At 39.9% G+C, this 26,661-nt stretch overlaps 1 protein-coding gene across 13 annotated transcripts in view; it reads right to left on the reverse strand.

The window, feature by feature from the left end:
• EBF1 (EBF transcription factor 1) overlaps positions 1 to 26,661 on the reverse strand; it is a 408,048-nt gene that overhangs the window by 114,372 nt on the left and 267,015 nt on the right. For 9 of the 13 annotated variants that reach the window (XM_010372552.2, XM_030927378.1, XM_030927385.1 and 6 more), the window contains exon 8: positions 15,354 to 15,495. In XM_010372552.2, coding sequence (XP_010370854.1) covers positions 15,354 to 15,495 — 142 coding nt within the window. The remainder of the gene's footprint in view (positions 1 to 15,353; positions 15,496 to 26,661) is intronic. The other 4 variants (XM_030927380.1, XM_030927379.1, XM_030927386.1 and 1 more) reach the window with 1 other exon arrangement.

Here is a 26,661-nt window from a genome sequence, read left to right on the forward strand (position 1 = left end):
TTTTGAATGTGAGCAGCATTTTGAAACCAACCTTGCCCAACCTTTAATAATGCACAAGTCCTGCTTTGTGCTTTTCAGAATAGTTCTGCTTATATTTCTCTCCACAACCGAAGCTGCCATTGCTAACGTATTTCGGTGAGCTTTCATTATTCAGGCCTTATCATTTTGAGCCAGTTTCCTCTCCTCCCTGACACATTCAGTGACACTGCAATCCAGCGTTTGTTACAGCACAGATGTTTCCGTGGTGATGATCTGTGATGTCATAAGCAAAGGAATATGTATCATTGACTTTGCCCACATAAGCCATGAAAAGAAGAGTGGGAAGTTCACTTTCATCTCAACTCCATGATGTACTGACTCAACTTCCTCAAAAATTACTCTTTGGGGTCTAGGCTGTTCTGTCTGGACATCAAAGAACAAATACTTACAGTTGCCTGTTTGTGATTCATTTCTACTACATAATTATTAGTTATATGCAAAGTCCAGTCTACCTATCAAAACCCAGATTAACCTTCCTCAGATACCAGCTTTCAAAACTTAGCCAGCAGGATCAAGTCCACTCTCACGATTCTGGCCCATTCTCCCTTTCCAGTCTCATTTTCAGCCTCAGCAGCAGTTAAGAGCACCAGCTCTGGATTCAGGGGGCCTCAGCTAGCCCACATTTCAGCTTCACCATTTACCAGCTTGGGCAAATTACTTCACTTTTTGAAAGCCTCAGTTTCTACCACTTTAACTGAGGATAATAGTTATAAAACAGGCCTCCTTATAGGATTGTTGTAAGGTTTGAATGAGTTAATCTATGTGAAGAGTTCAGTACAGAGTGGGCAAAAATTGTGAGTTGATAAAGAGGAGGAGGAAGAAGAGAAGTTGCTGTAGGAGAAGGAGAAGGAAAATAGGGAAGAAGAAAAGAAAGATGGTAATGACCAGCTTCCCAAATCCACTGTCTCCAAACAGCCTTTGCATGTTCCCAGCATATTTTTTATGAAGGATATACCACTTACTTCCACCACCCAAATAGTTACTTGCCAAAAAGATCCATCTTTTGCATAAAGGTGTCTCTTTCTATCTGTCTACAAAGCACTAACCCTTTAGCAAACTCTTCCTATCTTTCCCATTTATTATTTACTGCACTTTTTCTTGAACTCTTATCTTGATATATGCATGTGTTTTATATATATCTGGGCATGTATATACATAGGCAAATCACCCCAACTAGTCAATGCATCCCTTGCAGACAGGTACCTCATTCATTTACAAACTGGGTAGACAGTACTCTGCACTCAACTCATACCTGACAATTAACTAGCATTGTTAAGTTTTTAAAGGGCTTTACCATACATTATCTTAAGTATTCTTAATATCAACCTTGAGCAGTAGGCAAGCAGACCATATTCCTCATTCCACTTTACAAATGACATAGCTGAATCTCGGGGATTCAACTGGACTTGAGACTTTGAGAATCCATGTTGATCGATATAGTCAAATATTTAAAACACCCAAACTACCCTTCAATTTGGTGTTTATCTGAAATTTCTGTTCAGTTTGGCTAAAATATTCACTTCAATCATACAAATACAGCCAAAGTCCCATAAAATCTTAAGTTGTGCAATTTCTTATCCCCAAGATAGAGGGTGGATATTTATTAACTTTACAGAATATTACTACTCTATTTCCAAGTAGTTATTTTCCCCCTAAGACTCAGACCCTCATATGAATTATAGTAAAATCTCTCTCCACCTTCTTCTATTTCCAAGTTCAGAAAATTGCATCCTAATATAATAGCACAGGTGCCAATTTAAACACAGGAACATCGAAAATGCTGCCAAACTTCCAGGCTTAGAAGCTTTTCTATTGTTACATGTTGGGCTGCTAAACACACACTGAGTATGAACAGCTAATACAAATGATAGCAACACTATGAGAAACATTTTTAAAGTATTGGGCAGTTCCTTTTAACTTTCATTTTTAATCTGGACATTGTCCATTCCAATGGTCTTCACTATAGAATGTTGCACATATCATGAAAATAATAAAATTTACTAACAAATAGACTATCCTAAAATAGTACCTTAACACTTTCCCCCAACTTTCTTTTTCTTTTAAACAGCAAGGATTGGATTCCACAGGCCTTTAGTTAACCAAATCAAGGAGAGTTTCTAGGATTCTGCCAAAGTTAAAAGGTAGAGGAATATGAGGTTTGACTTTATAGATTTGTTGCACATAATACTTACTGGAAAAGCACAGCTGGTTTGATGATCCCGCCAGAAGATTTTGGCAAAGAAAGACCAAAGATATATTTTCCTCCTCTATCAAGAAATGATCCAATACATTGGAACTGGCTGGGATATATCCCCTTCACCCACCAACCCACGGATAATACACCCAACGGCATTTGCCTCAGGCCTAGCACATAGTAGGTGCTCAGTGTCTGTTGGCTTCTCCAGCTATGCTCAAAAGAGAAATACACACACACACACAAAATAAAGAATTAAGTATCTCAATTTGTACCAACCATGTTCATTTTAATCATCATTCTTATAAATGGCAGCCCAAGTACATCTCTCTCTGTTCATATTCAACATATGCACTATCTTGAAATTTTTATTACTTTGCCCCAAGGTCGATGAAAGAAACTGAAGGGTTGAGAAGAGGCCTCAAATCTGACACTGTCTATGTCCCTGTTCCCTGGGTCTCCTGCTGCATTTCTCCCCAGAACTGTGGATGAAAAATGTGGGTTTGAACAACTGGTGTCCTGCTGATTGCAACTGTCAATTAAATAAGCCAGCAACACAGGAGCATATGTTCGCATATAAAATATTGATTAATTTCACAGATTGGAATAAAAATATATTAGTACTTGGGTTCTGCTTTCATGCTTAGTGTTCAGATAGGCACTCAGTCCATTCAGATCTATTTCTGCACCCTGTGGGCTCAAGAGTGTTACTTTTGTGTTTCGCTTTTTTCTTTTCTTTTCTTTCTCTGGTTACCCATGTTAGTGCTTCTGTTATAACTGACCGGCAGCATACGTTTAAGCACGATTTTAATTACTAGGTCATCTCCCAGCCGACTTGCCCACGGCAGACCGGTAGAAAAGCCACAGTCCCGCAATCCATGCCTCAGACTTTCTCTTGTGTCCCTCCAGGTAAATCTCTTTTTTTCGAGGATGCTAAAATCATGCTGATGGCATCATATTCATCTGATAAGAATGATGACCACCTAATTTCTATAAAGTTTCATTTCTGTCCACTGAGTATTTCAAGTTGCAGGGCTGGCACAGGGAGTTTGAGATGGGGTGCCTGATAGTGTGACGTGATACCAGGACTTTTTATCTTAACCCAGAAAAGCACCTTCCCATATATCACTGCACATGCCAACTAACTTACCCTTGGGATTTAGCATAGATCTGGCTTTTCAATTTGCCTTTGAGTAATGTCGTCAATTTGTTTCAATTGAAGCAGGTATTCTATTACATGCTCAAATAGCAGGAGAATTTCTCTCCACCTCTGAAGTCCAGTGTGGAGGGGAGATTAGCACTGACTAAACAGTAAGAAAAAAACAGTGGTGAGGACCCCTTGTGTCAGCTACTTGGAGATCCAAAAGCTGCGGATAAAAACCTAACGTTGGCCACGACCAAATCCTTAAAGGATGGTCTCAGTTTCCCAAACGTGTTAAGTAAAATTAATAATACTAGTGCCCTCCCATGGCTGTTAAGAGCATTAAAAGAGATCATACAAAGTGCTTAGCACTGAACTTGATGCAGAGCAAGTACTTAACGACCGCTATCATAACAGTAACGCCATCATCACCCAAAACACTGCTCTAAATGCTACCATTTTATGGACAATGAGTTCTGTTAGCCCATGATTAAGAAACTGCAGTGGAACCACATCTCAAAGAGTAAACAACCTATGGAAAATTTCCAGGTTTAGTTTCTCAAAAATGGATCTCAGACCTAACCTACTTTCCCTATTTGCCCTCCCTACAGCTTCTGATATTTTATCCCCACATGGAATTTTCAATATGCTTTCCCCTCTCCTGATCATTCTCATTTAAAATTTTAAATGTTTCCCTGATTCTTCAGACTTGGCTGAGTCCCCCAGTTTTAAGCTCTCTTAGGAGTCTGTATTTGTACCTTATAGCACTTAACCATCATTGCAGTTTAAATCATTCCGTGTGCCATTATTTGTCTAATATCAGCACATAAATACACTCACATGACAGTCTACCTCATAATGCTAACAACTGTCCCTGCCTTATCACCTCTGTAGCCCTATTGTCTGATATAATTGGCAGTCAGTCAATAAACATGTGTTAGTGTTAAATAGATGAATGATTGAATGAATAAGCAAATGAACCAAAGAGGAATCATTGGTGTTATTAAGATGTTAAGGAACTGTACAGAGTAGCTGAAAAGTTACGAATTCATCCAGAAGTTATGAACAATTGCCACTACACCCATGATGGACTTCTTAGGTTGACAACTGGTGGCTATGTGGAGTCCCGTTTCCTGGGTCGACCTAGCCCCCATTTCAGCAGCAGGCACTCCATTCTCTTGGGGGTTAAAATTAGCACCAGTAAGCTCCCCGTATAGTGGGCTCTAATCGTGCAAGGACCCAGGTGGATCTTGCTGACAGATGTTAAGGTTAGAAGGAAGGGTAGCAGCCAGATGAGAAAACAGAGCCACCCCCTTCCGGAGGTACCAGGACTTCCTGCGTTTAGGCCCGGTGGTTCCTGCCTGCCTGCCCCTCCCCCATGCATCAGTTTCAACACAGTTGCTGCTTTTTCTGTCATTTGAACTCAAATTCTATCTCAGAAATTGATGGGCGATCCTGCCCTTGACAACACAATGTCAGCCTTGCTCAGTGTCCAGCTGGTTCCGTATATATTATCATAATGGGCTGCCTGGGTGGACCCTGGCTGATTTTCTGTCTTGATGCAAGCCCTCTTTCCAAACTAATTTCTGCTTTCTGACGTGCAGACACCACTTGTTTAAAAATAAAAAACAGCAGCTTGGGAGTTTTATTTTTTTTAATCCTGTTAGGATATTTAAGTCTATTCTAATGGTAAACTGAGCCTAAAGGACTTTCTTTTAAAAATGATTTGACTCAAAAAAAAAAAGAATGTTTCCCAGGCTCCTACACTGTTTCCCGGTGACTTGAAAGAATTATTACTTCCCCCAACCCTTACAGCCCTCTCTAACAGCATTTCCCAAGCTTCAGTCATGATTTTCCTCTATCCCTGTACCACTTACACTATTATTTACTTAATAGTATGTAGCTACTATGTCTGTTTAGATCAGCTTTTTCTTTAACTTTAGTCTTGCCCTAAGCAATAATAGCTGTGAGATCGATTTTGAAGCTGGAGTTATTGTTTTGTTTATGCATTAACATAAACACATAACCATCAAAAATGTTTTAATGTTTTTCCCCTATTTTCTAAAATTATCTCACCTACTGCATGGGAAATAGTGGTCTGAAAGCTCACTGCTAACCATCAAGCCGCTTGTACACAACACGCTCCCAGCTGAAGAAATTCGGGATTCGGGGAGAAGAATGCAGGGTGAGAGCTCCCTGAGGTGAAATGGGTGTGTATGCTACATTTCTGTGGCTTTTCCAGAACTCCTAGAACCAACTGTTAACCTCCTGCAGAGATGGCCAAGATGGAGGGAAATTGGGTCCGTTCCCTAGAATGACCATCACCTGGGCATTTCGGTAGCCACTTTTCCAAGGCTGCAGGTGTGTAGCCCCTTAAGCGATAGAAGAATCTCTCACAGAATTAGTTGAGTTCAAAAAACAAATAATCAGAGCTTGAAGGGCTCTTTCAAGACCCACCTTAACTGATGAGGAAACAGAGGCCCACATAAATCAAAGTACATACTCAAAGTCATGTAGTAAGGTAGTGGCAGAGCTTGGTTTTAATTTATTTTTGCATATATAACTGAAAATGGTCAAACATATTTCAAAATCAGAAATCAACCCCTGGCCACTGCTCCTAAATATCTCATCTTAAGAAGGGTTTATGAACAGCACATCAAAGCTTTTACTTGCCCATGAACATCATTTGAAGCCTCTAAAATTCTCAAGTGAGGGAAACTCCTGTGACAAATAAATATAGAGACAGCTTGGTTTGAAACAATCAGTTAGGCAAATCAATTCAATTGGGATTATGATGCTTTTGTAACCAAAATATAAGACAAAAAAAAATTAGGCTTAAAAAAGTTCTGACCAGGCTGGCTCATGCCTGTAATCCCAGCACTTTGGGAGACCAAAGGGATGTAATTGCTTAAGCCCAGGCATTCAAGACCAGCCTGGGCAATATAGTGACACTTGTCTCTACAAAATCAAAACAATTAGCCTGGTGTGGTGGAGTGCACCTGTAGTCCCAGCTACTTGGGAGGCTGAAGTGAGAGGATAGCTTGAGTGCAGGAGTCTGAGGCTAAAGTGAGCTATGATTGCACCACTGCACTTCATAGCCTGGGCAACAAAGCAAGGCCCTGTCTCAAAAAAAAAAAAAAAAAAAAAAAAAAAAAAAAAAAAAAAAAGTTTTTAAATACAGTTCTGTCATTTCTAGCCAAAATATAAGTAGAAAGCAACAATCTTTGCCCCCAAATCCCCCCTACAACACACAACACACCACACTTTGTGCTTATTAAAATAAGTCAGGTGTGATTCACTCATTTATTAGCTCAACCAACCAAATACTAGAAATTTCCCACAGTTTACAGGTTTGTCAAGAAATTCATATAAGAAACTAGCCTCCCTATATCCAAATCTGTTTCACATGTTATTTCTAGCATGAGGTTCCCGAACTCTTCAGTATCCTAACGGCTGCCTAACTCATCATCTCATCATTTTCTCATGGACTCCTTCCTCCACACCTTGTACACGTGCCAGAGAGCCCATATGGCCAACAAATGATTTCTAGGGAGATGAGTTAGAACATTCTTGCAAATAAATAAAATATTACCAGCATCCTTATTATCTTGCCAGCCACATAGAATATATACTCATCATCGAATAAAATCAGCATTTTTTAAAATTTGACTAGCAGAATGTGTCCCAGCCAAAAAATTTCCTTCACGTTTCTGAAGGAAAATAAACTATAAAGTAAATATACATGATGTGCCCCATTTTTTAAAAAAAGATATGCTCTGGGTTAACTTTTAAAAAGTCTATTTAAGATACCAGCACAATTGCCTTGATTGTGTTAAGAAAAAAATAAGAACAATAGGATAGGAGATGGAAGGAATTTCTTGTAATGTACCAAAGCAATAGTTGAGAGTATAGACTTCAGCATCAAACTTCCTGGGTTTGAACCCTGGGTCTACTATTTAATTGCTATGTGACTTTAGGCTAGTTATTGACCCTCTTCTTCAGCCTTGGTTGTCTCATTTTTACAACAGGGTACCTATAGCACTCTGTGCCTGCCATAGTAGGGCTCAGGGAATGTTTATTGTTATTACTCTTAGCACTGTTATTAGGCAGACCTAAGGTCAAATTCCAGGTCCAATTCCAATTAGTTCTGCAGCTTTGAGTAAGTTACTGACTCTTTCTAAACCTCGGTTTTCTCATCTGTAAAATGGGGATCATAATTATTCATATATCATGAGATTGGTTGGAAGACTTGATAAGTAAAATGGTTACCATGGTGCTGGCATATATAGTAAATGATCCATAAATGCTAATAGTTAAAAAAAAAACAGTAGTGGTAGTAAATAATAATAGAATAATAAAGATTACTACCTGGCCTGGTTACCGTCAAGCATGGCAACAAAGTCTGAGCGCTATTTCTCCTTTATTATCAGTGCTATCGGTGGTGCCATGGTCAAATGAGCAGAACATAGATCACCTGCTCATGAACTCTTCGCTCTGTCTGAAGCTGAGATCCTGCTGGCCACCACATCCCCAGTGTTAGGATCTCTGGTGTTACCTGCTTTATGAATTACTTAGGGAATACGCTGGAAATCAGTCTTCACTAACATCCTTATGCATTATCTTGACCATTTACCATATCCTTTCTATTTCAAGGAAAGACAAAAGGCATCTTCTCAACTGCTCAAAGTAAAAGCCCTGATTTGATACCTGAAAATCTGGGGTCTCAGTGCTCTATTTTATGACACATCTCGATATTCTTAACCCTAATGTTCTGCTCTTTCACCTGTCTTCTTTTTTTCAAGTAGGAAAATAAATTGGTAAATTGTAACATGCCACCCTCAGTCACAAAAGATGACACCAGTATTTTCCTACTTAGCCTGGGCCTTTCACCAAGATGATCTTGCCTTAGCGGGCTTGGCTGGGATTCTGCACCAAAACTAGCCACAGAAGGGCTGTTGGCTGTGTGGGAAGCTATGCATCATCCAACATCTGCCCTTGAATGTACATTTCTGTCAGGAAGCTGGATTTATTTTACGGACATTCTTCTCAGCATCCTGGGAATCCCAGAAAGACTGGAGGCAAGGCTAGGCCAATATGAAATGTACAGGCATTGGGGTGGACCCCAAATCCCTTGGCATGTTTATCCAGTGACCAGGAAACTATGCAACCCCTGAAATGCACATGGATAAGTATAAAGAGCACTGAATGGATTTTGACAGAAACAAGCTATGTTTAAGTGTGAGCAGATTATATCCACTTTCTGGGTCTCTGTAGAATGAGGAAGAGTGAAAGAAATGACCTTCCATCCTTCAATGACTTCCCTTAGTGTGAGCTGTCACTCAGGCATTGCCCCTGGTAGGAGGGGAGAGAGAAATTTGGGAGGGTATATTTTTCTCTGTTGTTTTAGTTTATTTTCACTCATTAAGTTTTGTTGTGGTAATATACATTTTAATGGGTCAAATAATGCAGCCGCCCTCCACTCAAAAGACCTTGAAAAGGTGAGGGTCTCCACACATTTAAAAAGATGTCAGAAGGTACACTCTTTCTAAGCCACTTACGAAAAACTAAATCAATAATACAAAGCCATCTGAAAAAAAAAAAAAAAAAAGGAAAAAGGACTTAAAATGTTTGACTTTCTATAAAGAACACATGCACTATTGATACAATAAGGAGTAATTAGGGGGACAGCTCCAAAGCACAGCCAACTCCCTGGTGAGTTTCCAAAGTCCAGCAGCGAAGGGCGAAGTTATAAGCAGGTCTGAGCAATCTTGCCCTGGGCTTTCACGGGATCTGAGGAGCCCATATAATTGAAACTGAGTTCATCAAAGCCCTGCCTGACCTCCCTCTCACTTCACAATTGCCACCAAGACCATGGCCTGACCAGCCCACTTTGGCCTGCATGATGTAGCCCTCACAGCCACCCCAGTCTCATCTCCTGCCACTCCTCCCTTGCCTGGGAGCAACAGGAGCCCTCTCAGTCTTTTGTTCCTGGAATTCACCTAAGCAAAACAACCCTTGCACACAGTTCCCTATACCTGGCAATTTTTTTTTTGTCCCCTGTGCCTAGTGCTATGGTTTGAATAGATGAATGGTTGAATGTCCCTGCCAAAATTCATGTTGAAATGTAATTGCAGTTTCAACAGTGTTAAGAGGTAGGACCTTTAAGAAGTGATTAGATCATGGGGGCTCTACCTTCCTCAACAGACTAATTCCATTATTGCGGGAGTGGGTTAGTTATAAAAGTGAGCTCTCTTTACCCACACTTGCTTGCCCTTCCTCCTTTCCACAATGGGATGATGCAACCTGGAAGCCCTCACCACTACTGGCATCATGACCTTGAACTTCCCAGCCTCCAGAACCGCAAGACATAAACTCCTGTTCCTCAGAAATTACCCAGTCTGTTAAAGCAACAGAAAACAGACTAAGACACCTAGTAAAAACTTACTCATCTCTTTGGTTTTGGCATAAATGAGATTTCCTCAAAGAAAGCTTCCCCGACACTTCATTACTCTCCTCTGCTTTTGTGGTGCCCCTTTGATGTACCACTCTAATTTTGTTTAGTACCCCTCCTCTCTATTTACATTGTCATACACTTTGCTTAGTACCTCTCCTCTCTATTCACAGTATATATTCTGTGAAGGCAAGGACTAAGTCTGCATTATCCTACTGCTCCTAGCTTAATGTCTAGCATGTAGTGCATGCTTAGTATGAATGAGTGATTTCAAGTCCACCTTACTGACACCTTATGCCTTGGATGGAGATCCAAAGGAAGGGTTCTATTAGAAAACACCAGTGGATTTCTCTGTTCCCAGAAAGTCCTATTTCTCCAAAGTCACCTCCTGCAGAAAGTCATGTGCCAATAGCTTCAGTTCAGAGCACCACAAAGTAGTGCATGCTAAAAGGAAGCCTAGAGAGAACGCTACCTGACTCTCACTGGACATACAAAACTGAGACCCACAGAAGCAAAGTGACCTTCCCAGGGCCACACAGCTAGTTAATGGCAGTCTGAACTAGAATCCAGCTCTTCAGCCAGACAGCCTGATCCTCCTTCTATCGTCCTGTTAGGACCATATTATACAGAAGGGAAAAGAGACTGGCTCAATTTGGGGTAATCTCTTCAAGCTCAAACCATCTTTCTCCACATTTCCTTAAAAACATAAAAACAAACAAACAAACCAAACAAACAAAAAACACATTTAAATGCAGCTGATCACAGGAAGTCAATGGTGCTGGACACCCAGGGGCAACTGACAGAAGCAAAAACTGCCTCTGTCTGGATCAAAAGGATTATAGAAGGTCATATGCTAAAGATCAAGAACACCTCCATGTTGTCAGAGACAGTTGTAAAGCGACACTACAACCAAAAGGTCAGAATTCACTGGTGGTAGTGAACACCTGACTCTATTTCTCCAGAGCTGTAATCACAGCCAGGAGATGCGCCCAGTGAGTCTATCATCAGTCTTTATTCTTCAAAATATTTTGAGTGTGACCAAACTCCACTATGGTTTTTATTTATCTTGAGATCTTGGCCCGTTTATGTTTTATGTTGCAGTCTTTATCATAACTTTGAAGGGAAATTTAATTGATTTGTATCTGATGCCCACAAAAGCTAAATTTCAATCATTTTTCATTTTTGAAAAGTGAGTATGTTTTAAAGAACCTGCCTTTGATCTAAAAAATTAAGTAGGACCTCAGGTCAGAGCTCATGAACACTAACATGTTTATATTCTAAAAACTCTTGATTAATAGGTCCATTTTTTTTTTCAAATAAATATGAAGGATGTACACATTCAAAACAATAAAAAAAGAAACTAGATCTAAAGAATACCCTATTGGGAACTTAATCCCACTCCTGGAAAGGGCTCCTACTGATGGGTGAGCTCTGGAACGTGCTCACATTTTTCTAGTCACCATGGAGGAGGCAAGTCCTCCAATGGCCCAAAAAGGGGAGAAGGGAAAGAAAAAGAGAGGAAAGGAGAAAAACACATGCACACCAAAATAAAAAAATACATATATCCCCTTTAAAAAATGAGCATTTAAACTGCTTGTCAGACGGTTTCCTGACAAAGCCACTAGAGTGTATTCACAGGCATTTGCATAAATGCTGCCGGTGAGTTCACCATAGCTGCAAGCGCTAATGGTACATAAAGTAATTTAGTCACTTCTCCCGGCATTCTATGTCAGAATGATGAGCATGGGCACTTTGCCTTGTTGCGTATTAGATCATTAGATAATAAAGTGTTAGCACATGCAAGCTAACAGGGGCTCTGCACCACAGCGCTGTGAGGGCACCGCATTTTGCCACAGGGGGAAGAAACAGAGAAACTGATGCCACAGTTGGCCTTGAATTCAAGTAAACACAACCTGGAACTCAGGGTAACAACAATGCCAACAGCAACACTCCTCAAGCCCCTCAACGACTCCCCAGAACACAGTCTTCATGAACTTGCCCAAATGACTGGAAGATAAGGCAAGTACACAGGGTAGCGCTGAACTTAGCCTTGTGGCAGCCACTCAGCTCCTTTCATCCCGAGCCCATGTTTTTTCAAAAATTGGAACCGAGAGAGCAGTCACATTTTGAGGCTGTCTCTCTCCACAACTGTATATCTTCCATAAAGCTATTGCTTAAAGAAGAAACCTCACTAGGCTAAATGGTCCCATAAATATCCAGCCAAAGAAAATCTTGGTATTTATGAATGAAGAGAAAGTGCAGGGGAAGACCATTTTCCACGATCTATAGCATGCCAGGATTCACTATCTTTGGACCATGCAAGAGTCTATGAAATAAATTTGCCTTTGTCAACTCTCATACTTGAATTACAGGGTCATTTATCAGAGCACAGGGGTTTGTGAGTCCATGGGTCACATAAGAAAGCCCACGCATGAATGTAAAGCACCATCTCTGTCTCTACTTATATGCAGAAAGGTGAGCCACAAAAGGAAACTTCCTCCAACGGTCTGACAAGCAGGATATAAATAGAGATTTGCAGAATAGCCCAAAATAATTCAGGCTACCTGTAAATTAGATGATAAAAAGTCCAGAATGGGGGAAAACGTAGGTTCCCACAGGTCACAAGAGGAGAACATGCTTTGCGGTCTCACCATGCGGTAGCTATTTGAAGGCAGTTGGGGGTGGAAGCAGAGAGACAGAGAGACAGAGGGTGTGTGATTCTCGAAGTCTTTTAAACAGAGCATTTTGAAATAGAACTTTTCAACAGCAAAATAAAGTATTACCCTCACATCAACATGAATTAGCATCTAGGTCCACTCCCACACATTACCAATGAAAGAGTTCAATAGTCACCCTTTGCTGAGTAGATATTTATGTGTCAGCCTGAAGTGTCTAAATGAGTGGGTGGTTTTGTGTGGTTAGTTGACTCACTCTGCAGAGAAGCAGATTTCTATGTTATTGTCATTACTAAGAATTTGAACATGTCTACCCTTTCTTTCCACTGGAGAGAAGTGAAGTAAGGCTTAGGTGAAGTCAAGTCCCCTAGATGAGGGAAATAGGACATACCTATGTCCCCAATGATGGCCAACCACTTACACGCAGTGAAATGTCACCATTTTTGGAATAATATCTTATAATAATATGGCCATTTGTGGACTCGTAAACTGAAGCAGGTGAATAAAATGCTGTCTTTAAAACTTAGAATAATATGATATCCCAACTGAAATATTAATACTCTTAGAAGAGGGAACATCTGAGCTGGGAGGAAGCTTATAGCTGTGTTGATCCAGAGGTCTCAAACTGTTGGCCTGTGGCTGCATTCTTCCCCCCCTCTCCTCCCTTCAGTGTCCAAAAATTTTGTAATTAGTTACCAACAATTAAAAATGCATTGTTGCCAAACTGGAATATCTGGCCCCACTTGGGCTCTCATTCCCCTTAGCAACAACTGGCTGGGGCCGGGGGGCACCAGAGCGTGTACTTGCCTGTCTTCTCAGCCTCCACCCAGCCCACTTCCCTATCTACATTACCTGCCCCCACCCAAAGCACAGATTTTTTTTACTCTCCTACAGATCATCACCTTCATTTTAACAAGGAGGAAATCAAGGATCCCAAAAGCTAAAGCAACTTGTCCAAGGTCAAATAGAGGCCAGAGTGAAACTAAGGATTGAATTTGGGGTTCCTGGTACCTATTTCACAACCTAGTCCTTTATCATGCTGCAAAATAATGTTACTGATCCTCATTGCCTAGAGGGCTCTTTTAGAGCAGGTTATATTCTATGTTTGCTTTGGGTGTTTTGTTGGAAGGATAATTTGCATGATGTCAGGAGCTTTCTCACTGGCTTCCCGAGAGCAGAAATAGGAGCTGGGTGTAGCCTAAGCGTATTTTGAAAGTGTGAACTCAGATTTCAAACTGACAGTCAAGTCTGTCACCAGATTGGACAGTACCTATTGCAACGAACCAGCCACAGTCAAAAACATAACTTCAGTCCTTAAGCAGCACTCTCCAAACCATGCCCACTGTATTTCCCTAATTTTACCTCCTCCTTTCACCTAAACACCTCTAGTCACACAATGCCTTAAGTGACTCGAAGGGTATTATAAAGACATTACTGTAAAGTGACGATCAGAATAATTTTAAGTACAGAAATGGAACTAGGAATGTAATCATGAGCAGGTGTTTGAAATGGCCTCCTGCAAAATGTAATATCAATCCGTCTCAGCACTAATGAAACCATAAAGAAGCAGCTTTTGAAAGATGATGGTTTACTTTAAAAAGACTGTAAAACTGGACGTGGTGAAGAATCCCTTCTAAGAGTGTTACATCTGGCTAATTAATAAAAAGTTCCATAAGCACAGGGGGAAAAGCCAGGCAAAAAATGATGAGAGTGGTGTGTTTATTAAATTGGGATGCTGGCAGAGAAGGGAGTTTTCTACCTTGTGAATTATGGTCAACTCCTGGCCCACGGAAAAAAACAGGCAATCAGGTGATAATTTGTGCTGTAGCGTTCTGAGAAGAATCTTGCTGACCTAGCAAACTGGAAAAGGAAGTGAGGGAAATGGGTTGAGAGTTTGAGGCAATTGAAGAAAGTCTAACATGGTGACTGGTATCCAGTAAAGCCTCAGTCACTCATTCTTGGATGAATGGATGGATGAATGGATGGATGGATGGATGGATGAATGGATGGATGAATGGATAGATAAATGGATGGATGGATGAGTGGAGAGGAGGAAGAGTGGATACATTACACACACATGCAGACTGAAAAATTCAGGCGTGCCCCTAACCCAACCCATGGTTCTTCTGAGTGGCATTCACTTTCCTTGATTCAAATTTTTATCTGGTTTCCTTCAGTCTTCTCAACAGCACCACTGATTAGCCATAATTCTCAAGACAAATGTGATTTCTCGCTACCAAAGTCTACCTACAGAAAGCAAGTTCTATCATGTGGTGAAGAGGTGAGAGTTAGGTACAGAGCACAGGAGGGACATTTGGTCTGGGCTTCATATTCAGAAAGCACCTCCAACCTCGACATTGAACCTGATCTCCAAATGAAGTTCAACAGGTAGTCACTGAGATACACCAGGAGGATGGTAAAGAGGATGGGTTCATTATAAAACCTCAATGGTCAATTATAAACACGTCAAATATATCACAATTTTTGTGATACCAAATTGCGTGGCCTCTCCTTATTTTTCCCTTGGATTGGCCTTTCCTTATTTTGTAATCCAGTGGGAGCTTAGAATAAAGCAATGGTCCAGGCCTCCTTTCTCTCAACCTGAAAGGAGGCAATATTAGCCATTTCCAGAGTAGAGAGTGGTCCCACAAGAAAGATGGGCCTCAGAGATATTTTCCTGTCTTTAAATATTTGGCATCATATGTTGAAGAGAAAAAACCCTGGAGGACCAATCGTATTCAAACAGACCTTTGAAATTTAAACGGAGTAGAACATGTGGTAGAGTGGAAGAAAGAAACCAAATATATTCACAGTTAAAGTAGCAATGCCAACCAATGAAAATGATTCGCCTACCATGTTCCAGATAAGAGGGCGTACCTTCCGAGGGGTCAAGCCTCCGAGCCCTCCGCCCATGTTTGGAATTATTATGGACAAACATGTTATCAGAGACTGCCAGGACATGGCCATCCACATTGACTGTCGTAGACACCACGACCTGGAGACATAAGAAAGAAATGAATGAACATTTTAATATAAAAGCATGGTGGGTAATAAACTCAAGTTAAATAAATAACAGCTGGGAGCTGAAGAAAATTACATAGCTATTTCACATAATAACTGGTGCTTATGCTGTACAAGTCTAACAAGAGGAGCTATTGATGAGTGGGTCTTTGGCATGGAACGCTTTTGATGCAGTTTTAAGTAAAATTGCACAGTTTATAGTTATACAGCAGAAGGTACACTGTTAACCATAATTTTAACAAGAGGATCTTTATTAGCATATTTTTTTACACCAGGGTGGTTGTGTTTCACCTAAATTACCCTTCAGTTTAGACACTGAAGCAGATATCACAGTTGATCATGCAAATAAAAATCTTTTGAATCTTTAAAATATTCCCCCCCCCCCCGCCCCCACTGTGTCAGGGTTAAGAGGATAGAGAAATGAAAAAGATTTCAGTAAGAGCTGGGATGCATTTTTCTCTCCTGGGTGTCTTTTTGAGATTTCTTGTACTTTTTTCTTTCCACATTAGTTTGGTTCATCAGACCAAAGTCCCCCTCGCTACTATCACCATCACCCCACCCCAAAAAATTCCTGCTAATTAAGGGTCCTAGATCTGTTGCAAATTAAAAAAAAAAAAAAAAAAAAAAAAAAAAAAAACTGGTGGTACTGGCCCAAGGCATAATTTAGACACTGAAACCATCTCATAAAGTGACTGTGAACCGAGTTTGCCAGAAGAGACACAGGCAAAGATGTTGTCTCAGAGAACTTTGACTAAAACAATGAGAAGAAATGACCTACACTTCTCCTTATATTAAATGGGGAAAGGGATTAAAACTGAAACCCATAGAGATATGTTTATTCATGCGACCTCTTACAACCAAATATAATAATTGTCTGTAATTGCAGCTTCAGCTCCCACCTCATGCTTTGACACGGGAAACAGCAATCAGCCCGCTCCCGTTTAATCCACCTATTATGTTGACTAATTAACTTTGCTTGACAGTTTATTTCTTCCTCCATTATCAGCCCCTGTCAGCCACAAGCACCCTGCAGCATAGGGGAAACCTCAGGCTCTTTGATTGATCACCGATAGATTGACATGCAGATTAATTTAATTAGAATCACCTCACTTGAGAAATGAAAGACAATGGCAAGAGGGCTAATAGATCTGCTCTCATAATGAGGCGAGCCTCCAGAGCGAAGGCTGAGGATTTCTGATTCATTTTGCTCAATTCCCCAGTTGCTTGGAAAGACTCTCGCTTTAATTGTTCTTGGTTTTGAGAGGCATTAGCCTCTGAAGAGGTGAACCGCTTACAAGGATTGGCACAGATGGAGGCCTCAGTTTCTGAGGAAGCCTTTTCTCCGAGTTGGCCGAAGGGGGCATCGACTTCTGAAGAGTCTTGTGCAACACTAATGTTTCATCAGCTAAGTTGGGCAGAGGGGAAAACTCTGGGTCCTGGCCTACGCCTGTGAATTGTCAGCTTGGACCCCAGTCCCCACCAGTCTTTCCATACTTAAAAGTTCCACTGTCCTCCTCGTTGACCTAAGTGCATCCTGGCAAAATATGGTGAATTTCCTTTCCCAGAGCCTCCAAGATGCTAACAAATTGCAGGCTATGAACACATCACTCACGCTAGTAGCATAAGGTTGGTTTTGTTTTCTAAATCTGCTTTATTAAAATGCATAGAAAACAGTTGAGAGTTCAGTAAGGGAATCAGAGTATTCTCCTTAGCCACTGTGAAACCCCACATTCCATCTAGAACAAATCATTTGGGGGATGACACGTACGTTTGATGCAGACGTTTGCAGAGTGGTTCTTCTCTTTATTCATGATTGGCCAACCAGATCTGACACAGCCTTATGTGTAAACACAACTTATGTGTTCACAGGTTAATTTAAAAGAAGGAAGAAAAGAAGAAAACGGTCTACTTATTTTGCCTTCAAAAACTATCATATGTAGTGGCAAAGTCAACATTATTTAAGGCAACAGAAATTCACCTTTCTTTTTAGAGAGATGACTTCTTAGGACTTACAATTACATAACAGAGCTGGGTCTTTCAAAGAAATTTTGATTTACTATGAGACCACAATTGAGCGGTCACTGGAGTCGTTAGCTGAAGAAACTATAAAAGGAATCCCAAACCATATCTGTTTTCAGTGTCAGGAAATACAGAAAGTGGTTATTCTAGATGTCTGTCTTAGGAAGAAAAAAAACAATGACAATTCACCATGCACCTGTAAGACACAAGCTCTACAAACTTAAGGCTTAAAATATTCAGTATCTTTCAAAGACACTGTCATCTAATCCTACATTGAACAAAAATGTCAAAAACGGTTAAGGGGAAAAAAAAAACTATACCCCATATGTTTTTCTTCTCTTGGCAAGAGAAGAACCACCAGGACCACATGTGTGATTGAATCATTTGGCTGAAATGCCAATCAAAATTAGAGAACAGATAATACAGAGAATCTTCATACTTTTAATTTCTAGGAAATGAGCAGCTAATACAGTCCTCAAAAACTCACAGCACAACTTCCCTACCACAAAACAATTTCTCCCGTTTCAATTTGGAAATATTCAGGATATATTTAAATAAAACATATGCTAAAATTAATCCACAGAGCAACTCGTAAATTAAAAAAAAAAAAACCAAAAAAAAAAAAAAAAAAACACTGTGAGATGCAAAAGGGGTACTGAAGTGTTCTTTAAAAATAGGCCCATAGTAGGAGGGAAAAGGGCCTTTACAGTTTAACACATTATTAATGAGGTGCTGACATATTCACACAGGAGAGGGGACAGACAGGCCTGCCAAATCTTCAACCTTCCTCAATTTTGTCAATAAAACACAGCCTAAATTTCAGACAGACAAACATTAAAAATGATTTTACCTTTGGACACAACCACCCTTTCCTTCTTTCTCCCCTTCTCCACTCCCCTGCCCAGAGAAACAGATGATGAGAATACAAAGGAAAAAGTATGTTTAGAATTTCATGATATCTATTATAATTACACCTTTACTTTCTAGAACTGCACTGTCCAATACAGAAGCCAAATGCCTGGCTATTTAAATTTAAACTAAACGACATCTTAGATCCCCTTCCTGAGCCTCAATGGCCTCATTGAGTGTTTCATAGCCATAGGCAACTATTGGCTACTGCACTGGACATGGTGAACAGGGAATTTGTTTTATCATTGCAGAATGTTCTATAGGATGGCACTGCTCTAGAATGGTTTTGAAATAAACTGTGCACTTGATTCTTGAAGATGCCCAAGTTATATCTCCTGAAACAAATATCAGCCTATGTAAACAGGTTCAGATTTATACATATATACTTTATCACTATATTTTTGGGATGAAATTTCTATTAGGGGGCTTTGCTTCTTAATGTGGCAATCTAGAGATATGCTGATTAACACTCAGCATGTTCCAAGGTACTTTTCATCTGGGCCCTCCTTTCCAGTTGAGAGTATTCGTTATAAGAGAACGAGAAGGGAAGAAAAGAAGTTTCTAGCTACCCATGGACTTTGGATATTTTACACTGATGTTTTCAATTTCTTGGCTCATATCAGTGGTTCAGAATCTCCTCTGTTATATCCTTTTCTGGATCGATATCCCTAAAAGGTATTATTCCTATCCCATCCTTTATTTAGAATTTGAAAGAACTAGACACAGAATTTCATTCTTGGTTCTCAAGCTTTCCTGGTTAATGTGACTTTGGCCAGGTTAACTTCTCTGAGTCCCGGTGTCCCTGACTCTCAATGGGAATAATCACCATACTTAACTCATAAGGTAACTGTGAGGATTAAATTAATTAAAGTGGCCAGCATGGTTCCTGGTTCACATGGAGCACTCAATAAACAGTAGCAGTAACAGAGTAGTAGTTGTCACTTTGTTGCTGATGTTAAACAAGAAGTTCAAAACAATGTGTCAGGTTGATAACCTGAAGCATCTTAATGACCATAAATAAGACCCAGCATACACTGTAATTTTAAATAAAAGGATACAGAAAGTGTTTATTCTATGTCCACTGCTCAACACAAATGTACAATTTTAAAGACTTTCGTGTCAGTAACACATTATTATACATTTAGGCCTTGCATGAATTATGGTTTTCATTGGTTTATATAACTTTGCTTTCTAGACCCTCTCTGTATCTTAGCCTGTTACAGTTGAGGCTTTATTAGAACTAAATGAAACCTTACTATTCTGAAAATAGTCTGTAAATGAGATGTCTCACCAGTTCAGTCTAGTTTTCCCAGTATTTCCCATCAACAAGGGTTTCTCAGGAGTTTTGTTATTGGTGAGTACTTCCTCACCATCTCTTCTCGGGCGGCCCCTCTTCCCTTCATGTCATGCAGGAGACCTCGTATGTCCTGACTCTATTATCTAAGATTCATGAAGCATAACCTCTCTCTCATGAGCAGATTTTCAAAAAGACACAAGCAGCTAAATTCGATCATGAGTGGAAGATCACATGAACAAAAGCAGCAGTTTGTCTGGATGAAGGGGTTATGAAAAAAGCAACCAAACACGTTGAAATTTGTATCTTTACGCGTTTCTCCAACAAATACAGAATCAGAGCAAAGATTAGACCATATATATATTTTCAAAGTTTAAATTTAGAATATTGTGACAGTGAAGTACCTCCTTCCAAAAAATAAACACTTCTTCATGTTAATTGTGAATGATTATTTAAAAATTCCAAATCTTGGCTTTTAATGCTGATACATGGTAACTCGGTAAAAGGAAATTAGTGTTGAAGTTAGTCTGTTCTATGCTTCCTAACCTCTGTTTTTTGCTTGTTGTACTTTTGCATTAATTTAGGGCACCTAATCACAAGGCTTTAAAAATATTAACTTGAAGTACGTGAAATGAAAAGCATCGGGAAGCATTTCATGGAATAATACTCAGCAATAAAAAGGAACAAACTATTGATATCCCAGGGAATTATGTGGTAAAAAGCCAGTAACCAGGGGATACATACAGCATGTTAAGGACTGAATTGTTCCTTCCCCAGAAATTCAGACATTGAAGGCCTGATCCCCAGTACCTCAGAATGTGACTATATTTTCAGATAGGGCTTTGACTACATTCAAATGAGGCCATTAGAGAGGTTCCTAATCCAATCCTTACAGGAGGAAGTTTGGACACACAGAGAAGGTAAGTATGATTACTAAAATAGGACAAGATGAGGCATCCTTGTGCTGATGAAAATTCCCTATATATGGACTGTGGTGTTAGACAAAGCTAGTCACATGATCCAATTTTATAGAACTAAAAATATACCCACACAAGTACTAGTAAAACAAGGGAAAGCTGAATAAGATGGTAGATTACATGAATGTCCATATTCTGGTTGTTATATTGTAAAATAACTTTGCAAAATGTTACTGAGGAAGACTGGGTAATGGGTACATGGGATCTTTCTGTATTACTTCTATAACTGCATGTAAACCTAAAATTATGTGAGTAAAAAACTCAACTAAATAAAAGGCATTGGCAACCAAGATGTCCTTCAACGGACGAATGGATAAACAAACTGGTAATCCATATAATAGAATATCATTTTGCAATTTAAGAAAATGAGCTATCAAGCCACAGACAGTCATAGAGGGGTCTTAAATGCATGTTACTAAGTAAGAAAACGTCAATCTCAAGAGACTATATACTGTATGATTCCAACTATACGACATTCTGGAAAAGGCAAAACTATGAAGACAGTGAAAAGATCAGTGGTTGCCAGGAGTCTAGGAGAAGAGAGGGAGGAATGGGTGAAGGATAGGGGATTTTTAGAGCAGTGAAACCATTCTGTATAATACTGTAATGATGCATATGTTCATGTGTTTATCCAAACCTATAGAATGTACACACAAACAGTGAACTGTAGTGTAAACTATAAATTGATTGATACTGATTTTTGAGACAGGGTCCTGCTGTCACCCAGACTGGAGTGCAGTGGTGTGATCTCAGCTTACTGCAACCTTCACCTCCTGGGCTCAAGTGGTCCTCCCATCTTAGCTCCTGAGTAGCTGGAACTAGAGGCATGCACCACCACACTCAGCTTTCTTTCTTTCTTTCTTTCTTTTTTGGTGAAAATAGTTTCACCATGTTGCCCAGACTGGTCTCAAACTCCTGGGCTCATGCGATCTACCCACCTCAGCCTCCCAAAGTGCTGGGATTACAGGCATGAGCCACCACACTCGGCCCACAAAACTATGGATTTTAATAATATATTAATATTGGCACATCAATTGTAACAAATATATCACACTAATGCAAGATGTTAATAATAAGGGAAACTGGGGGGTAGGGGATGGGGATGGGGTTGAGAGGGTATTATATTTCTGTAAACCTAAAACTGCTCGACAAAATAAACTCTCTATATTTTTTAAAAGGTACTGATCACACTTCTACCCTCAAACCCCTATAGTCTACATTCTACATTCCACCTGTCAGCTGAACTACTTTGCAGACTCGTCAAATATTAGAGTCACAAGAGACCCCAGAGATCAGCTAATCTAGTGGCTCCCAAGTAAGAGTTTTTGACTGTAATAATGGGTAACATTATTGCAGAGAGGGAATCATAAAAGCATCCACAGTAAGTCTGCATACTGAAATATTCAGTTAACTTTCCCTTGTCTGGGACCCTATCAACTCCATATGGAAACTCTGGTTATCTCATCTACATGAGAAGCTCTCAACTAGCAGTTTTACATGACTTTAAAGAACTCTAAAGAGAATGTGATTCTTAATAATGCAATTTGATTGAAAAATATGTCATCATAGGAGGTTCATAGAAGAAAATGATAAAAGGAGTCCTCAATGTAAGTTATGATAGTCCAAATTTGTCCAACACCTCCCTTTACAGCTTGGAAAACTAAGGTCCGGGACTTTAAAACAACAACTTCAAGGTCATAGGACAAATTAAGAGCAAGGGAAGCCTGAAGGGAACCCTGCAGACTCACAGTGCCGTTCTCACCCTCTCCCAGTTCTGACCTTTCTTTATTATTATTATTATTATTATTATTATTATTATTATTATTATTTTGAGACAGAGTCTTGCTCTGTTGCCAGGCTGGAGTGCAGGGTGCAATCTCGGCTCACTGCAACCTCTGCCTCCCAGGTTCAAGCGATTCTCCTGCCTCAGCCTCCTGACTAGTTGGCACTAGAGGGGTGCACCACCACACTCAGCTAATGTTTGTACTGACACTAGAGATGGTGTTTCAGCATGTTGGCTATGATGGTCTCGATCTCTTGACCTCGTTATCCGTCCATCTTGGCCTCCCAAAGTGCTGGGATTACAGGTGTGAGCCAACACAGTTGGCTTCTGGTCTTTCAATACACACTCCTGGCTTATATCCACTCTCTGGACTCTCCTCATATCTTCCAGTACAAATCTATGGTGCCTGTGTGACTGACTACAGTTTAAGTATTATTTACATTAAAATGGTCTGCAGTTAGGTCTTTCTTAACTTTGTCCTTTAAAATATCCTTGACTGATATGGAATGCAATATTCTCAGAAATGTGCCTGATTGCTAGCTTCTATCTGGTTGAAAGATTCCAAATAACTCATTAAAAATTATGGAGGACGTGTGAACCTACAGGATGTCATGGAGTGGAACTGCTGGAGTAAAGGAGTGGTTAATGGAATTACATTCACACTTCAAGGCTTGAGGCAAAACTAGCTCTTAGCAGGAAGACAAGAACGGACACTTCTAAATCCTCAGATACATGTGCTAAACTAATTTAAATCTTTGGAAACTAGAATTAGGCTCTGTCTCCTGAACAGTGACACATGATAAACATGAAAAGCTCACAAGTGATCTGAACCTCATTCCTCCCTCTGTGGATCGGGATACTTTTGACAACTCTTTAGGGTGTCATTGGTGTTTAACTGGTGCTGTCTGTGTGTGTGTCCTCATTGGCCATTTTAGGTAGGAATGAGACAAACAGGATTGTCATGTGGGCTCTGTAACGATGGGGCTATGGCATAGGGACATGGAAATCAGGAGCAAGAAAATGGCATATTGGTCAATGGCTCAGATTCCAGAGTCAGATGATCCTGAGTTTGATCCCCAGTCTCATCACTTACTTGCTTATAATCTTAGATAAGTCACTTAGTCATAGGAATAAGTGGTGAGCCCACTATGTGCCTGCCATGTGGCAAACATTATTCTACACACTGAAGAAGCAACAATGAACAAAACCAATAAAGCATTTACCAAGCAGGAGTTTAGTTCTTACTGGGGACAGAGAGGGAGTCAGACAGTAATTAAGCAACAAAAGCAAATTTCAGATTGTGATAAGTTCCAAGAAAAAATAAAGTATCTTCCACCTAGATGGTTCCTAGGTGGAAGATATTTTTAATCGGGTGATTAGGAAAGGCTTCTCTAAGGAAGTGATGAAAAAAGGAATTTTTTTGTTTGTTTTATAAGAGATGGGGTTTCGCCATGTTAGCCAGGCTGGTCTCAAACTCCTGGCCTCAAGTGATCCACCTGCCTCGTACTCCCAAAGTGCTGGACTTACAGGTATGAGCCACCGTGCCCAGCCTGAAATCTGAATAAAAAATATCTTGCCATTCAATGTGTCAGAATAGTTTTCCAGGGAGACAGAAGAGAAAGTGCAAAGATCCTGAGACAGGAATGAGTTTGGTGTATGTGGGGAAGAAAAATGGAGGAAGGCCAATGTGCTTGACAGGACCAAAGCCAACAAGAAAAAGTGGTAGAAAAATAAGTAAGATTATACATGTATAACACTTAATACAGTGTCTGACATATAACTAGAGCTCTACAAGTGACAACTTAATAAGTGGAAGAATATAAGGATAGCTTTTGCTGGTAAATCCCAATAACTACAGGTATCTTCAGAGCCAGCATCCATTGGCAATCACTGATCAAACCAAACACTTTTACATTCATCCTTTAATGTATTTTACATTTCCTTCAAAGGCAGCTGTACTTAGTGTAGAAATACATGTTCTCTAAGTGCAGAGCGACCACTCATCAAATGCTGTTTATAAAGATTCCTTCTCAGTGATGCACACTTTCTGCCAAGGCTCAGCATAAGGCTCATGCCAAGATACATATTTGCCCAATAAGCCATAATGGTTTAATATATCAGGTTGAAAATCCACCATTTATATTTACCATGTTATATGAATTAATCCTGTATTCTGAAACTATCATTAGAGCTGCTTTCAGTATAATTAATCAGCATGGAGCCTCTTGAAATTATTCTGTATGAAGAAAGTGATCGCAGCTCAGGCCCCTAGCATTCTGTTGGTAGCGAATTTAATTGCAAGATGTGCTATTTGTCAAAACAATATAACAATGTAAGTACATCCAAGACAGGGGGTGGGAGTCAATGGAGGAGAAATAAAGGAGGGCATATTCTTATCCCTTTTATGTAAGTGTATTTAAAGCAGATGGAAACTGCAGAGCTCAGGCATGTATTTTAAGAATCCTCTAATCATTCCCTATAACATATGGATCCAGAGATTCCATGGCTTCTGAAACAAACAGCAAAGATTCTCCAAAATTTCTAGAATTTACTCAAAAAGGCAGGGAGTTGCCTTTTAATGTCATAACTCATGTCATCATTTTTAAAAGCAAGACACATTTTTGGTGGGAATTTGGGATGAATAACCTGGTGGTTTCTCCTCTTTACTATCCAAATGACTAAGACATGAAGGAATATTGTTTGCCTCTTTAGATAAACATGAGGTAAACATGAGTTTTGTGTTTGCTCTTCCCTCTGCTCAGAACCCTCTCTGGCTCTTCCCAGGATGATTTATCCTTATTCTTGATCTCTGAACTTGAATGTCCTCACCTCAGAATGCTTTCCCGGTCACTTACTTTAAGAGAGGTTTTCCCCCTTCTCTACTAAAAAAAATACAAGAATTAGCCAGGGGTGCTGGTGCGTGACTGTAATCCCAGCTACTCAGGAGCCTGAGGCAGGAGAATCGCTTGAACCCAGGAGGCAGAGGTTGCAGTGAGCCAAGATGGCGCCAGTGCACTCCAGCCTGGTAACAGAACCAAACTCTGTCTCAAAAAAAAAAAAAAAAAAAAAAGAGAGAGAGCTTTTCATCTCCCACCCCACACTGTTTTTCTCTCTCATAATGTCCTGTTTAATTTTCTTTATAGCAGAAGTTAGAATTTCTAATATTTGTAATTGTTAATTTGTACACATCTTCATTGTGGCAGCTGATGGCAATTATTCTGCTTACATCCATTTTCTTGTGTTCATGGGCTGCCCAGCTAGACCATGCAAGCCTCCCTGTGGTTGTATATGACCATGTAACTGATTTCTAGCCAATGAAAATGAGCAAATTTGTAAGCCAAGGGTTTTAAAGAGCACATGGCACTCTTCATGTGCCCTTTTCCCATCAGAGGACTTGATAAAGACAGAGGATTCTATAGAATAGGAGAGGCATAAAACAAAAGGATCCCAGGTCCCCAAATAACCTCAAGGACAATACCTGCTCATCAACAAGGAACACCTGCCTTGTACCATTATATGAGCAAGAAATAACCTTCAGCTGCAGGTGAGCCATTCAGTATTATATGTTCTATTTGTTACAAGAGCTAGTATCATCCCAAGAAGAATATAAGTTTCATTAGGGCAAAGACCTTATCTTTCTTGTTCATCATGATAGACTCACCACTTAGCACTTCAATAAATATTACTGAATGCATGCATGCATGCACGTGTGCAGAACTATGTCTTCTACTTACATTCATATATAGTTATAGATCTAATATTTATATGTGAATATAGCTTTATAGCCAACGGAAAAACTTTGTTGAAGAGATAAGATGAATTTGGAAATGTATACTTTACTTCAGTCTCCAGGTATTACGGTATCTACTGCAATGACAGCTTGAACCCGATTCTTGTTCTTGCCTTACCACCCTCATTCTGCCAGTCCCCAGAAGGAAAGCTACTGATAAAGATTTAAATCTTAAGGTTGAATTGTCTGACTCCTGTCAGTTAAAAACCAGACCGTGGCATGGTTTTAACATAGTCCTTTGACATTAGCATCTTTTTAGTGTCAAGATGAAGAAATAGGCTCGTTTAGTCATAAGTGGATTTCTCACTGTGTCATGAGCTATTTCCATCCCCAACTTGCTCCCCTTCTCTTTCCTCCAGCCTTCCTCA

The sequence above is a fragment of the Rhinopithecus roxellana genome, chromosome 3, assembly GCF_007565055.1.
Source record: "Rhinopithecus roxellana isolate Shanxi Qingling chromosome 3, ASM756505v1, whole genome shotgun sequence".
Classification (NCBI taxonomy): Eukaryota; Metazoa; Chordata; class Mammalia; order Primates; family Cercopithecidae; genus Rhinopithecus; species Rhinopithecus roxellana.